Source organism: Rhamphochromis sp. 'chilingali', assembly GCF_963969265.1.
Source record: "Rhamphochromis sp. 'chilingali' genome assembly, chromosome: 3".
NCBI classification, from domain to species: domain Eukaryota; kingdom Metazoa; phylum Chordata; class Actinopteri; order Cichliformes; family Cichlidae; genus Rhamphochromis; species Rhamphochromis sp. 'chilingali'.
This window is the reverse complement of record NC_137931.1, coordinates 534,640-551,569: the sequence shown is the minus strand read 5'-3', so window position 1 is coordinate 551,569 and position 16,930 is coordinate 534,640. Positions and strand designations below refer to the sequence as shown.

Sequence of the window (16,930 nt, the reverse complement as noted above, 5' to 3'; positions counted from 1 at the left end):
TTGAGGAGAAATTTATTTTGAGCGAAGACAAGCTGAGTGAACAAAATTCATTGTTGCGTGCAAAAAATGTATTTCAGTGTTTGCTATTATCCACACACACACACACACACACACACACAACAACCTCGCTCAGGTTTTGTATTTGCTCTTGCTTACAAAAAGAAATATGAACATGCAGATGGATACACAAAAGTATTGCAATGTCTCCAAGTGTCAAGAGCTGAACTGATAAGTATCATTGAGATGCTCAAAGGAAGCCACACAATTAAGAACAAGCCTGGCAGAAGTAGGGGAAATAAATAGTGAGAGATGTATCTAAAGACTCCAGAACAGCTGCCAACACTGAATGACTTCAGGAACTGTAGTCTCAAAGCCAATGATCACCCAAACCCAGCAAAACTGCTGGTTAAGGACAGAAACTGATCGAGTAAAATCAGAATTCACGTCAACACCCACTTGTGTCAATTGGCGGTCTTCTTAAATAAGAAAAGATAATTCTTCTTATTAGGAAAGATTGGATGGAGAACATTTGATGTTTAGAAATCTGATGAAACTTATTAAACCCCCCAAAAATTATTGAGAGTTGAGACCAGGAAGCAGAGATGCAAAACCTCTTTTCAGCTTCTCGCCTCCTGCCATCCCCACAGAGACTGTCTGGGCCCAGACCACCAAAAATGATCACAAACAATCCAAGCATAAAATATCACCACAATTTAGAGAGAGAACAGTATTCAAAACAAACCAATAAAGAAAGTAAGAAAAAAGTTGAAAACACAGGAGCACCTGAACCAGGCTGCAGGCCGGCTGACTCGGGCTTGTGACACCCTGTGGGAACCAAAGACTGAAGCAGTTAAATGTGGACAATTAAACATCATGTCTCTGTCTTCTGATGACCTGTTAGTGAATGATTGATGTATTCTGCCTCACAGAGACCTGGTTACACCAGGATGAATCAGTTAAAGCACATATGCTGTAAAAGGAGGAGGAGCAGCAGTCTTTCAAACCTACGTATAGATTTACCAAAACATCCATCCATCCATCCATCTTCATCCGCTTTGTCCGGGGCCGGGTCGCGGGGGCAGCAGCCTAAGCAAAGAGGCCCAGACCTCCCTCTCCCCAGCCACCTCCTCCAGCTTATCCGGGGGAATACCAAGGCATTCCCAGGCCAGCCGAGAGATATAATCTCTCCAGCGTGTCCTGGGTCTGCCCCGGGGCCTCCTCCCGGTGGGACATGCCTGGAACACCTCACCCAGGAGGCGCCCAGGGGGCATCCTTGTCAGATGCCCGAACCACCTCAGCTGGCTCCTTTCGATGTGGAGCAGCAGCGGCTCTACTCTGAGCCCCTCCCAGATGGCCGAACTTCTCACCCTATCTCTAAGGGAGAGGCCAGCCACCCTTCGGAGGAAGCTCATTTCTGCCGCTTGTATCCGTGATCTCGTTCTTTCGGTCACTACCCACAGCTCGTGGCCATAGGTGAGGGTAGGGACATAGATCGACCGGTAAATTGAGAGCTTCGCTTTTACACTCAGCTCCCTCTTCACCACGACGGACCGGTGCAGCGTCCGCATTACTGCAGCTGCAGCCCCAATCCGTCTGTCGATCTCCGGCTCCCTTCTCCCATCACTCGCGAACAAGACCCCGAGATACTTGAACTCCTCCACTTGTGGCAGGAACTCATCCCCGACCCGGAGTGGGCACTCCACCCTTTTCCGGCTGAGAACCATGGCCTCAGATTTGGAGGTGCTGATCCTCATTCCCGCTGCTTCACACTCGGCTGCGAACCGCTCCAGTGCGAGCTGGAGGCCCTCACCCGATGAAGCCAACAGAACCACATCATCTGCAAAAATCAGAGATGAGATTCTGAGGCCACCAAAGCGAAAGCCCTCCGCCACTTGGCTGCACCTAGAAATCCTGTCCATAAAAATTATGAACAGAACCGGAGACAAAGGGCAGCCCTGGCGAAGCCCATCACCCACCGGGAACGAGTCCGACTTATTGCCGGCAATGCGAACCAAGCTCTTGCAACGGTTGTATAGGGATCGAATGGCCCGTAGCAATGGGCCAGACACCCCACATTCCCGCAACACCTCCCACAGGACACCCCGAGGGACACGGTCGAATGCCTTCTCCAAGTCCACAAAACACATGTAGACTGGTTGGGCAAACTCCCATGCACCCTCAAGTATCCTGGAGAGGATAAAGAGCTGGTCCAGTGTTCCGCGACCAGGACGAAAACCGCATTGTTCCTCCTGTATCCGAGGTTCAACTAGCGGACGAACTCTCCTTTCCAGCACCCTGGCATAGACTTTCCCAGGGAGGCTGAGGAGTGTGATCCCCCTGTAGTTGGAACACACCCTCCGGTCCCATTTCTTAAAGATGGGGACCACCACCCCGGTCTGCCAGTCCACAGGTACTGCCCCTGATCTCCACGCAACATTGCAGAGGCGTGTCAACCAGGACAGCCCTACAACGTCCAGAGCCTTCAGGAACTCGGGGCGGACCTCATCAACACCAGGGGCTCTGCCACCAAGGAGTTGTTTAACTGCCTCAGTGACCTCGCCCCCGGAAATTGGCGGGTCATTCCCCTCATCCCCAGACTCTGCTTCCTCCTCGGAAGACGTGTCAGTGGGATTAAGGAGGTCCTCGAAGTATTCCTTCCACCGCCTGACAATTTTCTCAGTCGACGTCAGCAGCGCTCCGCCAGCACTATACACAGTGCAGGTAGAGCACCGCTTTCCCCTCCTGAGACGTCTGACGGTTTGCCAGAATCTCTTCGAGGCAGTCCGAAAGTCTTTTTCCATGGCCTCTCCGAACTCCTCCCACACCCGAGTTTTTGCTTCAGCCACTGCCCGAGCCGCATTCCGCTTGGCCTGTCGATACCTGTCGGCTGCCTCCGGAGTCCCACAGGCTAACCAAGCCCGATAGGACTCCTTCTTCAGCCTGGTGGCTCCCTTCACCTCTGGTGATTTACCAAAACAGTCATTTGAAAGTGTGACAGACAGAGCAGCTGGTTAAACTCTGTTCCCACAGAGGTGGATTATATTGGTCATAGTGTTACATCCTCACTGCACACGACCCTGCACATTGTTGCCCGTCTGGAAAGAAAAGCCTCCGTTCAGAAGTGCTTGACTCCCTGTTCACAAATGTGCACCTTTAAAAACGTAACCTGTAAGCTGGAGAAGAAATGGTGCTGGACTAATCCAGAAGATCTTCATTTAGCCAGGAAAGAGTTTCTTCATCTATAAAAGAGGTCTAGGGTGGTGTGGGGTGCTGGTGGATGCTGCAGGGGAGTCTGGGGCCTTGGTGTTCAGGGTTACCCGTTTCCTGGTTGATTCCCTCCCTCCATGGGAGTGATCTACCTCTCGGTCTCAAATATCTTTGTGTGTTCTTGTGTCATTCGTTTGTGTGTGTGTGTGTGTGTGTGTGTGTGTGTGTGTGTGTGTGTGTGTGTGTGTGTGTGTGTGTGTGTGTGTGTGTGTGTGTGAGACTATGCCTGGGTGGTCGTTTAGTGTGGGGAGGTCGTCCCTCCCTATTTCTCTCCCTGTAGGAGCTGGGTGACTGCAGCTCAGGAGCAGAGAGTGATTCTCTCGCCGCTGCCTCCCAAAGGATCCTCGATGACCCTGATCCTTTGTTTACTTGTGCTGCAATATGCCGAGGCTGCCGGGGGCTTCCCATGATGCACTTCTTCATCAGCCTCTTTTCACTCTGTGTTTATACACCACTTTGTATTCAGTCATTATTAAACTCTAGCTCTGCTTCACACTGTGTCTTCCTGCGCTCCCCCCAGACCGGTCAGGGCAGATGGCTGTCCCTCCCTCACTCTTCCTCCTGTTAAAAGTTCTTTCCATTCTTCTTTGGTGCAATGACTGACCAAAGAAGAATGGGCTGGGATTACTCAGGAGATGTGTGTGAGACACAACAAATACCTGCAGATACCTGTTATCAGCAATAAGCAAACTTGATTTTATTTTTGTGAACTAATTTTGTTTCTGTGTGCAAAGTAAAACGATACAGTAACAAAAATATAACTATGGTAAAATAACAGCAGTAGGAAAATAATCGTTAAAATAATATAAAAAATGAAATTTTCAAAGGGGGGCGAATAATTTTGTCCTGATCTTTGACCAGAGTTAAACCTGAGGACTGGAGAGTAGTCATGATTGTCTAAGTAAAAATCTACAGTGCACTGATAGAAAGGAGCACATTCACCTGTACAGCAGGTGCACACAGTCCACCCAACAGGAGCAGTAATGTTGGGCAGGGAGCAAAGAAGAAATATGCACATTTACTTACTAACCCTACGACCCACACTGGGCAGTGTATCAGTGATGTCAAATAAGACAACAAATACAAATGGTTCTATGATTTGGACGTATTCTCTCATCTCATCAAAGCACGAGTACAATAACTGCAGCTATAAAGTGAAGCCATCATATTATCCATGATTCCTTTCATATCAACTATTTTATAATGTGGTCAACATCATTACATGAACGTAGGACCATTTAAAGTTGAACTGGAAATGTTTCCTCCAGTGAAGGATCAAAAACAAACAGTACAACAGTACTATTACATCAAAATAGTTCTGATCCACCACTGAAACTATGATTTCTCATGATATCGATGTTTATATTTGTTCATAGAAAAAAATTCTGCACAAAATCGATATTTTGAGATTTTTTTTTTATTTCAAACATTAAAAGTATGACAGAGTAAGAATAATGCAAAAATCCTGTAACTTCATATTTTTCTCATCATGAATGTTTTGACATTTTGTGCAGCTTCATTAAATAAAGTGATTGTTAAAAAAATGATCTGAATGTAACAGGATCAGGTGGGAACTGTTTTCAGATTAATGTTATAGTATGAAGAAAGAATCCCACAGCTATTCCAGATGTTTGATCCTGAGGTAAACAAATAAGGAGGAGGGAGGTATACTGGTCCCATCTTTGGATAACAGGTGAATGTGACGATAACCTAAGAACACAAGAGGAAACAATTAGGAGGCAACGAGGTATATTTATACACGCCGACAGATGAGAGACAAAATACTGCAAATGTCATGTTATGGTTCTACTAGTGAGGGTTTTCACCACATCTTTCAGACTCTTATTGTATAATGGAAAATAAACTGGTTCCCAGTAGTCCAGTTCCTTGGAATCGTTGGTCTGCCTGCCTATTGATCCCACTTATCTGTTCCACTCTCACTACAATCAGCTGATTTGTGTGTCAGAGGAGGAAAATAGTGGTGCAGTGTACAGTGTGGATATGGAAATTACTTATTATTGCACAAAAGGACGAGAGCACGATGGTAAAGCGCAAACTGCATCCAGGACAGAAAGAAATGCGTTATGTTGCTAACACAATCTTCTCTTTGCAAGCATCTGCACAGCATGCTAACACTAGGTTAGCTTTAACATCAGTCTGGGTTCTTGGCTCAGTGAATGGCGACTCCAACCCAGCAGCCAGATCCTAAACTTCAACAGGTAACAAAAGCAGTGATGAGCCGTCAGGCTAAATACTAAGAGAAAGATCACATGTGTGTCCTCACACGTGGGATGTGTGTATGTGGTGTGTAACTGTAGCCTCAGGTTCACATTGTTAAATGCTAATTATGAGACATTTCAGGTTATTTTATAGAGAAACGCCAAAGTAGCAGTTCAACATTGTTTTCTTCTCTAATTAATTAATGTACTCCATTACAAATGTAATGTGTGTAATATATGACCGCTTCTGAATAATGACCGCAACACTGATCACAAACAGTAAGTTTGCATAAAGAATATAATGTGTTTGAAGCTTCTTAGCAATGGTGATGACTCTCAAAGAGGAGCACATGAAAACCCAATGAGAACATGGGGGGGGGGGGGGGGGGGGGGGGGGTTGTATCCTGATAAGTCTAATTGTTGAATGTTGCCATTGTGTTTCTTAAATTTGTACAGCGTTAGTTCAAGCAGTAGGATCAAAGCCATTCCTTTGATCCTGACCACCTCTCCAACCATTCTGTGCTGGGGAGGTTTTATTGTAGATACATCCTATCTGAAAGATCTGTTTCTTTTGATGTAAGCTTCCAGGGTTTACGACCCTTTGGTCAGCAGAAGGTCTGACACACACACACACACACACACACACACACACACACACACACACACACACACATTCGCACATAACACACACACACATTCGCACATAACACACACACACACACACACACACACACACACACACACACATTCTCACATAACACACACACACACACACACACACACACATTCTCACATAACACACACACACACACACACACACACACACACACACACACATTCTCACATAACACACACACACACACACACACACACACATTCTCACATAACACACACACACACACACACACACATTCTTACAGAAGTTCACACATATACATACAAATGCTTTGTCTCAGAACCAAGGGGGCGTGGCTTTGTTCTGACATGTTTTGTGTGAACTGTGTCTCAATAAAAAGGGCAGCGAGGGAGGTCGTGGTCGAGGTCATTTTCGTGGTGGACACAGATGAGGCCTCCCTTGCGCAAGTGTTTGATCGATCGACTGTCTTGTTTTCTTCATGATGAATAAGTCTCTAGAATTAGCGGGGCTTGTGGAAACACAGACCCAACATATCCTTGTAGGGTCTAGCTCACAATATTAACCACCTTGAGGCAACTGTTGTTGTGATTTGGCGCTATACAAATAAAAATTTGTTTTAAATGTTAATGTGAATATGAAGACAAAGTTTAAAGAAGAAACTGATCCGTACCTTGCTGCATGCAGCTCAGAGGGAGTGTGTACTGGCCCACAAAGTCATTCTTAGATGTCTTGTCATAGTCTTCCACTACAAAGCGCACCATGGCCAGCTCAGGCGTGTGAATGGTGAAATGCAGAGTGTCATACCACATGGGGTTAAACCCTGTGAAAAGGATGAACTGCTCAGCACCAGCGCTCAGACAGGGTCTAATATATCACATTTAAAATGGTTTCTGATGAAGCTTAAACATAAGTGCAGTAAAGAAGGCCTGTAATCACTCATCTACCTGCTTTCCTGTTCTTTACATGACTACTGCTGTACCACGCTGTCAGTGTCAATGCTGACATCATTACTAGTCTAATCTGAGCCAATCAGCCTCCGCTTTGCACGGTTTAAATCTGTGCTCTCCGTCATTCTCCCTTTAAGACCCACCTCTTCCCCATCTCCACCTCAGACACCTCAGCCAGAGCTCCTGGGGGGTCCGGTCCTAAACCTACCACGGCTGGGTTTCCATTCTGCCACGATGGGTAATCGCAGTCTAACTTTTCTATCTCTATAAATGATGTCCAATTCTTCCAAGTGATCTCTCCTTATCAAACTGAAGTCAGTGTGAGTATGTACCGTTGTTCTCAATATATCTCGTCTCTTGCTTGGCCTGGTCCATAGGAACTCCATGGACCTCCACTCTGACCAGAGGATCCACTATAGAGTCTTCTTTGATGTTGACTTTGGGTAACTGCTGACCACTGATCACCTTCATTACATTTAATGAAAACACACATTTTGTTCAGCGTGGTAAAGACGTCACTTTTAAAGAGATCCATCGAATTTTTAATGAAAATATATATAAAAAATCTCTCTTTCACCTGTACGGTGAGGACAACAGGATGGTAGTGATCCCGTTTCTGAGGCATCTCAGGGTCAAACCTTACGTCCGCCTCTCTCATGAAGCTGGGCTTCAACACATAGCCACAGCAGCCGTTCTGACTAAAAAGTCCATCGTTCACATCCATCCCCTCCCCTGCTGTCTGGAAGTTTAAAGCAACTGAGTGGAAGAGGAGAAAAATCATTTTTTGTGGGGATTTTGGGGAAATGTTTGGGTCTGTTCAGTTCTGATTAAGTGCATGATGTGCTGGGCCACTTGGCATTTTGTTGTTTTATTATTAAAGCTGCACAGATTTTAGCTTCAGCCAGGATCATTCAGTATAATAAGTGGTGACATTATGTGGACAGATATTATTTATGTTTTATTTGAAGGAAAAATATTTGTTTCATCTTAAAGTAATTTTAATTTTCCTTTCTGGATCTCCTTCCTCATCTGTCACTGACATTTGAATTTAAATGAATAAAAAGTGTTTTACGAAAGTCTCCTTACATTTGTATCAGTTTCTTCCTGGGACGCCTAACTGTCACGTTTTGTTTGTCAGCAGGCTTAGTTGTGAATTTAATTATATTAATATAATATAATTATATTAATTATGAAAAAACTGAACAAAAATGTGAAATAAATAATTATTATATCCAAGCATATTTGTTAGAACTCAGAAAATCACAGTTTTGTGTAAATAATAATAATAATAATAATAATAATTCAATACAATTATTTGTTGGTGTCAAAGAAAAACACAATAAGATAAATAAAGGGTTCATTTTGCAAAGCTGAGTTTCTACTATGGAAACTTAATGACCATTGACGCACAAACAATACTTTAGACTGTGCTGAGCCTGCTGACCAACCCTGTTTCTAACCCTTCAAACACGTCATCAGTACGTCATTATAAAAAGCTGAAAAAGAGCATCTTTGTAAATGTACACACAGAACTCAGATTGTTAGGATGCCTGGGTCGTTGACCCAGGGTATTTGAGTTTATTATATTATTTATACTTTTTAGTCTTTGGTTTCTTTGAGTTCTGTCTTATGGTTTATGTCTCTGTCTTCTTTAGTTGCTCTGTCTCCCCTATCACCTGTATCCCCTTGTCTAGTTCGCGTCTCTGTGTATCCTTAGTTCCTATATCCCCGTGTTCAGTCAGTGTTTGTGTCTGCCCTGGTCCCACGTCTCTGTTCCCTCTGTAGTGCCTGCATGTGAGTCTGTGTTATGTGTTTCCTGTTTTACTTTGAAGGTCTCTGTCTTATCTCAGTGTGTTCAGTTTACGCTTCCTTTTGTCTCATCAGTTCTGATTTGTCCCAGCTGTGTTTCCCTCCTGTTATTCATTCCCTGATTGCTCCTTCTGTGTATTTAAGCCCTGTGTTTCTCTGTGTCCGTGTCGCGATCTACCGTTTATTTTGCTGTGTCTTTTGTCAATCCGCTGGTGTTAGTTTATTTTTGACCTTTTTCCCCAGTTATGTTATGTTTGAGTTCAGCATTAAAGCTGTTTTGGTTTAAGTTCTGTCTCCGGAGTCTGCACCTTGGGTCCTATTCCTGTCTGCACACAGCCACACCTAACAGAAGATCGCGACCAGAACATGGACCCTGCAGACTCCTTTTTCTCAGAGTTCAGCGGCGAGATGGAGCGGCTGGTGCGCCTGCTCGACCGCATCGCCCAGTCCTCGGATTTAAGGACCATGGCAGTGGGGCTGAGCGCGGTGGAGGCCATCATTCGGCATAATCCCCGGCTTAGGCAGTTTGCTAAGGACACTGAGTTGGGGAACACCATAACTGCCTGGAGAGAGCAAGTCAGGGCTAGTGAGCTTGCTCTCTCCCTCACTACATCTTCCCCACCGCTGCCGCAGGGCAACGCACACTCTGCCTCATCGCCACTGCAGGCTTCCTCCCCTTCCTCACGCCAGCCGGGACCTTGTTCGCCTGTCCGTTCGCCTGCCTTTTTCTGGCGGCTGTGTGGTCGGAGGATGAGGAGGAGGTCTCCGTTTCTCCACCGGTTCCTGTTCCCTCGTCTAAAAGGAAGCGACGCCACCGTCGCTCCTCTCCTCGGTCATCCGTTCAGCCTCACGCCACGTGAGCTGGAGGGCCCGGGGAGCCCGTTCAGCCTCACGCCTCGTCAGCTGGAGGACCCGAGGAGCCCGTTCAGCCTCACGCCTCGTCAGCTGGAGGACCCGAGGAGCCCGTTCAGCCTCACGCCACGTCAGCTGGAGGGCCCGGGGAGCCGGTTCAGCCTCACGCCTCGTCAGCTGGAGGGCCCGGGGAGCCCGTTCAGCCTCACGCCTCGTCAGCTGGAGGGTCCGAGGGGCCCGTTCAGCCACCTGTCTCCGCTGGAGGGTCCGAGGAATCCGGTTGTTCAGTCTGACGTCACTAGCCGTGTCTGGGTCTAAACTCCGCTGCAGGTCCATATATCAAACGATCACTATGGCATTACTGAGAGTTGAAAAACTGTCTAAAGTCTTTCATCTTTAATAAAATGATCAGCGTTCTGCTCTACCAGGTGTAACAATTGAGTTTAACATCCAGGCATCCATGAAAATGGAATTTATGACATTTAACGGAGTTAGAAGTTAGCAGGAAGTTAGCTCGCTAGCTTCTATTTAAATACAATATAGCATGTCCTGACTGCGGGGTTTTGGAAACAAATTAAAACGTACAGCTCTGTTATCACTTCCAGCATAAATGAAGACAGAAAACTAAACAGCAGTGACGTTTGTAGGGTTACTGAAGTTGGGCTAGCTGGTATATAATGATGTGCTACGTGACCGCTTGCGACACAGCTATGTTAGCATAATATAAACAAGCTAACTTTTTTTTCTCCACTCGATAAAAGTTAACGTGAGTGTTCTCGGTGGTCAGGAACAAATGTAATCGCATGGCAGGATGCTGTAAAAGGACCAAACTTCAGCCAGGAGAACAACTGAGATAATCCATCCACAATACGAGGTTAGTCATTCATATACTGCTGCATGGGCTGGGCTGTAGTTACATCCTAAGGTTTTAAAAACTGAGCTTAAATAAATGATTAGCGGTAATAAAAGCCGAGGGAGGTCAACAGGGACCACTGACTGTTTTAGGAGCTTTTTGAGATCAAATAGAAGAAAATACAAAACATTAAACATGTTAACAACACAAAAGCCATATTAAACGCAGACTGCTTTAGGCCCGGAAGTAGGATTCGTCGCGTCATCACTGAACAACCGGATTGCTTCAGCCGTCTCTTCCTGCTGGAGGATCCGAGGGGCCCGTTCAGCCACCTGTCTCTGCTGGAGGGTCCGAGGGGCCCGTTCAGCCACCTGTCTCTGCTGGAGGGTCCGAGGGGCCCGTTCAGCCACCTGTCACCGCTGGAGGGTCCGAGGAACCGCTTCAGCCGACTCTTCCTGCTGGAGGATCCGAGGGGCCCGTTCAGCCTCTTGCCTCGTCAGCTGGGGGTCCGGGAGGACCCAGCCAGCACGTCCCAGTGTCTGCTGATGGTTCTGGCGAGGCCGTTCAGCCACCACCGGCTCCTCCGCCTGGTCCGGCCTCAGCCTCTGTAGCTCCGCCTGGTCCGGCCTCCGAGTGTTCAGCTTCATCTGCTCCTGAGGTCTCCATGCTGTCTGTTCCTGCACGTCCTGCACGTCTTGTCCGGCCTGCACGGCCTGCTCGTCCTGCACGTCCTGTCCGGCCTGCTCGTCCTGCACGTCTTGTCCGGCCGATGACTGGACGTCATTGCCGTCATGGACGGCCCCCTGAACTACGTCGCCGTCGGTGCCTCCCGCCCGGCCGGCCTCCTGATCTGCTCGGTCGCCGTCGGTGACTCCCGCCCGGCCGGCCTCCTGATCTGCTCGGTCGCCGTCGGTGCCTCCCGCCTCCTGGCCGGCCTCCTGACCTGTTTTCTGGGCTCTTGGACCATCAGCCTCCGGGCCGCCCCCCTGACCTGCCCGGGTTTGGACTGTTGTGCCGTTAGCCTCCGGGCTGGCCCCCCTGAACTTTTTTGAGACTATTGCCTGGGCCTCTGTGCCTTTCGTGAGCTCTTTTGTTTGTTTGCTTTTGGACTGTGCCTGGGCCTTGGTGCTGTTGTTTTGGACTTTGTTCCTGTGTTTTGTTCTGTTGCTTTCCGGGCTCCGTTGTTTGTTCTTTTTTTTTTTTTTTTGTTTCTGGCTCCTTGTTTGGTTTTGTTTCGAGCCCTCCATCCTGTTTCCCCCGCCGCCCGCCCTGGTTGGGTTGTTTTTGTTTTGTTCTTTTGTTTTGGTGTTTTGGTTTGGGCTGTCTGGAAGCCAGCCCTTAAGGGGGGGGGGGGGGGGGGGTACTGTTAGGATGCCTGGGTCGTTGACCCAGGGTATTTGAGTTTATTATATTATTTATACTTTTTAGTCTTTGGTTTCTTTGAGTTCTGTCTTATGGTTTATGTCTCTGTCTTCTTTAGTTGCTCTGTCTCCCCTATCACCTGTATCCCCTTGTCTAGTTCGCGTCTCTATGTATCCTTAGTTCCTATATCCCCGTGTTCAGTCAGTGTTTGTGTCTGCCCTGGTCCCACGTCTCTGTTCCCTCTGTAGTGCCTGCATGTGAGTCTGTGTTATGTGTTTCCTGTTTTACTTTGAAGGTCTCTGTCTTATCTCAGTGTGTTCAGTTTACGCTTCCTTTTGTCTCGTCAGTTCTGATTTGCCCCAGCTGTGTTTCCCTCCTGTTATTCATTCCCTGATTGCTCCTTCTGTGTATTTAAGCCCTGTGTTTCTCTGTGTCCGTGTCACGATCTACCGTTTATTTTGCTGTGTCTTTTGTCAATCCGCTGGTGTTAGTTTATTTTTGACCTTTTTCCCCAGTTATGTTATGTTTGAGTTCAGCATTAAAGCTGTTTTGGTTTAAGTTCTGTCTCCGGAGTCTGCACCTTGGGTCCTATTCCTGTCTGCACACAGCCACACCTAACACAGATGGTGGCTGCTGCTAAACATAGTGTTAAAATAAGGACAATACCGACTTTCTGCTTTAGTTTTGCTTCAGAAAAGATCTAAAGACGCTGAAAGGAGCCTGATTTAGGGGATTCCTGCCAGCAAACCTGGTATTTCTGTATTTTACCTGGACTACCATGAAAATAAAACTCCTAATCATTCCAAATTAAGAGTGAAATTATATCATCAAGCAAAACATATCACAGTGAGAAGTCAGGCATTAATGTAAATGATCTGAGAGCAGCGTTGAAAAATGCTTGATATAGACTTAAATCTGTCTTATTGTTGCATCACCAATTTGGCAACCAGCATTCCACATTTCCTGAGGATTAAAATTGGAAGAGTCTGTTCGAAAACCACTGGGATAAACTCTGCTCAGCTGCCGTGAGTTATGGTGCACAAATTCAGCCCCTGAAATAGATATCAGAAAAGTTACACTCTCGTGTGGTCAAAAACAAAATCTGTATCAGAAAACAAGCATGTGAGTGAACTAACCGGCGTCTCTAAGGTGTTTCCGGGCTCTAGACTCTGTGAAAGAAGCCACCTCATAGAACTTGGAGTGAATACGTGAGTGTTTGAAGCTAGTGAAATGGACACTTTTGCAGTAAACAACACAGTCTGACAGCTCCTTAGAGAGGCGTTGCTTTGACTTCTGTGAAAAACACAAAGGACAAATGAAGTAAGACACTGAATGAAGGTATATATAGTCTTTGCTATGGAGACGATACCCCGTTATATGAAACCAGAAACCTATCACAAATCAGTCAATTGAAATATATAGCATTCTTAAAGCCGTGGGTAAACTGTAGTTTTCTAAATTCAGACAAAAGTTCTTATTGTTCTTGGCCTTAAAATTTTTAGCAACCTGATGTGTAGCCAGATGCTAACTGTGGATGACCTTACCTTAGCCTCGAGGAACACTGTGAGGAACCTTGGAGTCATTTTGATCATTTTGGTCCTTCAGTGCACATATTAAACAAATATGTAGGACTGCTTTCCATCTCCATCATCTGTTCAGTTGCTAGTTTTGCAATAGGTTGGGGTCCTCATTATTACACAAAATTAGAAGCATCTCCAAGTGTTGCTGAAAAAGTAGTTCATGCATTTGCTACTTCTAGGCTGGAGTCCTATAATTACTTTATTATCAGACTGTTTTAAAATCATAATGAAAATCAGCCTAAAAGTTGATCCTTAACACTCCAGTGAGAGTAATAACTACGTGTAGAAAGAATCACCATATTTCTCTGATGTCAGTTTCTTTTCAGGGGAACTACATGTATGTGAATGAGAGGGAAACGGGTCGAAAGGTGAGCATCAAGGACAAAAAACGGGGAAGATAGGTGAATTTAAATACCTGGGGTCACCCATTCAAAGAAACGCACAGAGCACAATAGATGAAGAGAGTGCAGGAAGGGTGGAGTGAGTGGAGACAGGTGTCAGGGGTAACGTGTGAAAGAAGAACAACAGCAGGAGTGGAAGGGACTGTTTAAGATGGATATACTAAATAAAGGATTTTAAATATGGAGTTGGCAGGCAGGAGGAAAACAGGAAGACCGCAGAGAAGATTGATGGATGTAGTGAAAGAGGATATGCAGAGGCTTGGAATTACAGGAGGGTGACAGGGATACGGTGAGATGTAAGGAGATGATCGGCTGTAGTAACTCCTAAGAGGAGCAGCCTTTTAGGGGAAGAAGCTACTTCTCCTTGTTGGCATCTGTAAAGTTCATTTAAGATTATTTTCCTCCCAAACTAAATCTTGAATAATGACTCTAAAACACTGTATTATCCAAATAAAGCACCCTAGGAAAAACTGATGCAGGCTTATTTGTTTGTAGAAGTAGAATGGGAGGCGGAGCCTTCAGCTATCAAACACCTCTCCTGTGGAACCGGTTACAATTTGGGAGAAAAACACAACTGCTACATTAAAGATTCGACTGAAAAAAACTTAGAACAGGACAGGCTGATCCTGAACCATCTGTTTGTTATGCTGCTAAAGATTGCTTTATCCTTGTCTCCTTATGTTCTCTTTTTTCTATTTTCTTACCCATCTTCTCTTTGCTGAGCCTGGTTCTGCTGGAGGTCTCTTTGTTTTAAAAGGGAGTTCTTCCTTCCCACTGTCGCCAAATGCTTGTTTAACAGGGATCATGATTGCTGGGTTTTCTCTCTTGCATTATTAAATACTATGTTTCAGTAAAAACCAGTCAATATTCATTCCTTCATCCTCCATGCTCGTGAACAGCTCCCAGTCTCAGGTGGATACTCCTGCTACATGAGGCCTAGCTGGTTGAGGTCTAAGCATCCCCCCAAGCATATTTCTTCCCAGATAATTAATGCCCCAACACAAAACATCTCATGCTGAACGACGTTACAGGCTACATGACTTTGGGCTTCCCCTGACCCTTTCATGTCTGTCACTTGTGCTCAGGGTGAACCTGCTCTCCTCTGTGACTCTGTGAAGTCTGTTTCTGATTGTGTGGTCAGAGGCAGGTCCAGCACCTCCTGCCCAGCTGTCCTACAGTAACTGCTGTCTCCTCGAATTTCCTCCATGCTCTTGAGACTGTGCAGGGAGTGAAAAACTGGTGAAAGAAAAAAAAAAAACAACAACCCCAAAATCCAGAAAAGATGATGTGTGTGAATGGGTGGATGACTGGATATGTAAAGCGCTTTGGGGTCCTTAGGGACTAGTAAAGCGCTATATAAATACAGGCCATTTACCATTTATTTACCATGATGTGGAAAAATGTGTTGCCTCCACCTGTGAAACGTTTCCTGTTTTGGGGTGTTTCATTGCTGCTCCTCTGGTGCACTTGTTGTTAATTTTATTAACACCAAAGCAGCAGAAAATGAAGCAAGCTCCTGTGCTACTTAACTACCAGGTCAGTATCCCAACAGTTTAACTGACTTGATGCTGTACTTTTTTAAATAGTGCTCCTTTTCATCTTTTTCTTTTTTCTTTTTTCTGGAGTAGTGAATATCATGGGGAAAACGAAAGAGGTCTGAGAACAGTGAGTTGTTCATGCTCATCAAGCTTGAAAAGGCTTACAGAAGCATCTCTAAGGACACTTAAATAAACTGTATAAATGGTAAATGGACTGCTTCTTATTTTGCCCTTTTCTACCCTACCTGAGCACCTCAAGCTATTTATATAACATGCCTCATTCATTCATTTACACTCACTCATACAAGCATTTTTTCAGTTGCTTTTTCTATGTAGGTGATTTCTATCTACTGTTACTCTTCTAACAAAAGCCTAGCTCCATCTGTGAAACATGGTGAAGGCAGTTTCATGGTTTCAGCTTTGCTGTATCCCGGCCACTACGTCTCAGCATCAAAGACAGAACAAAACAATGTTGAATTACAACCACTTCAATTTCTTACATAAAAGCTGTCTGACAAAGCAAAGCAGGCTAAGCGATCTCAAAAACAACATATCAAGTCATCATTTAAAGAAGCTATAAACTATAGAACAGAAAACGATAAAACAAAGTAATTGAGATCAACAGTCTGGAAAAGCTTACAAACCCACTGCTAAGACTCTGATCCTCCAGTGAACCATGGTAAAAGCCATTATCCACAAAGAGCGTAAACTGGAACAGAGGTGAACCCTCGTAGGCCTACAACAATTATTCCAAGAGTGCATCAGCGACTCATCCTGGAGGTCACAGAACCCAGAACAATATCCAGAGAACTGCCCCTCTACTTCCCACTGTTAACACAGTTAAAGGTAAGTGTTCATGAATAAGAAAGACTGGGAGACTGGGCAAGAATGGCATTCAGGAGTTCCAAGACGAAAACCACAGGTGACCAATAACACAAAGGCTCATTGGCCAATAAAACAACTTAACAATCTCCAAGACTTCTGGGAAGATATTATGTGGACTGATGAGACAAAAGCTGAATTTTTTGGAAGGTTTCCATCTCATTCCATCCGGTATGAAACTAACACAGCATTTCATAAAAAGAACATCATACCAACAGTCAAACGTGATGATAGTGTTATGGTCTGAGCCTGAATAGGTGTAAATGATGGATCATGTAATCCAGCCAATATTTGTCCTGGTTGTGAGAACTGGAATCGGATCCCTCTGATTGACTTACAGACTTTTAAGGATGACCAAATCTGGATATTTGGTACTCTAACTGAGATGCAACGAAAACGCTAAAAAAAAAAAGACAAACAGATGGCAGCAAAAATTTGCTTTCTTAAATCTGCACACTATCGAAGTTTTAGAACACCCCAATCTTTCCAGTTATTTATTGCAATTCAGGTCGTTTCCCGTCCAATGAATAACTTGAAATGGTACAAAGGTAAGTGGTGAACTGCCAGAGGTTAAAAAAAGGTA

General features: G+C 45.3%; 1 protein-coding gene across 1 annotated transcript in view; it reads right to left on the bottom strand.

Moving 5' to 3' along the window:
* Window positions 1–4,711: 4,711 nt before the first annotated feature.
* Window positions 4,712–16,930, bottom strand: part of plcd4a (phospholipase C, delta 4a) — a gene marked incomplete at its 5' end in the record, with an annotated part of 64,304 nt that continues 52,085 nt past the window's right edge. The window contains 6 exon segments of the mRNA XM_080877192.1: window positions 4,712–4,977; window positions 6,794–6,943; window positions 7,403–7,535; window positions 7,648–7,826; window positions 12,882–12,998; window positions 13,083–13,239. Of these exon segments, the coding sequence (XP_080733318.1) occupies window positions 4,886–4,977; window positions 6,794–6,943; window positions 7,403–7,535; window positions 7,648–7,826; window positions 12,882–12,998; window positions 13,083–13,239 (828 nt within the window). The 3' untranslated portion in view covers window positions 4,712–4,885.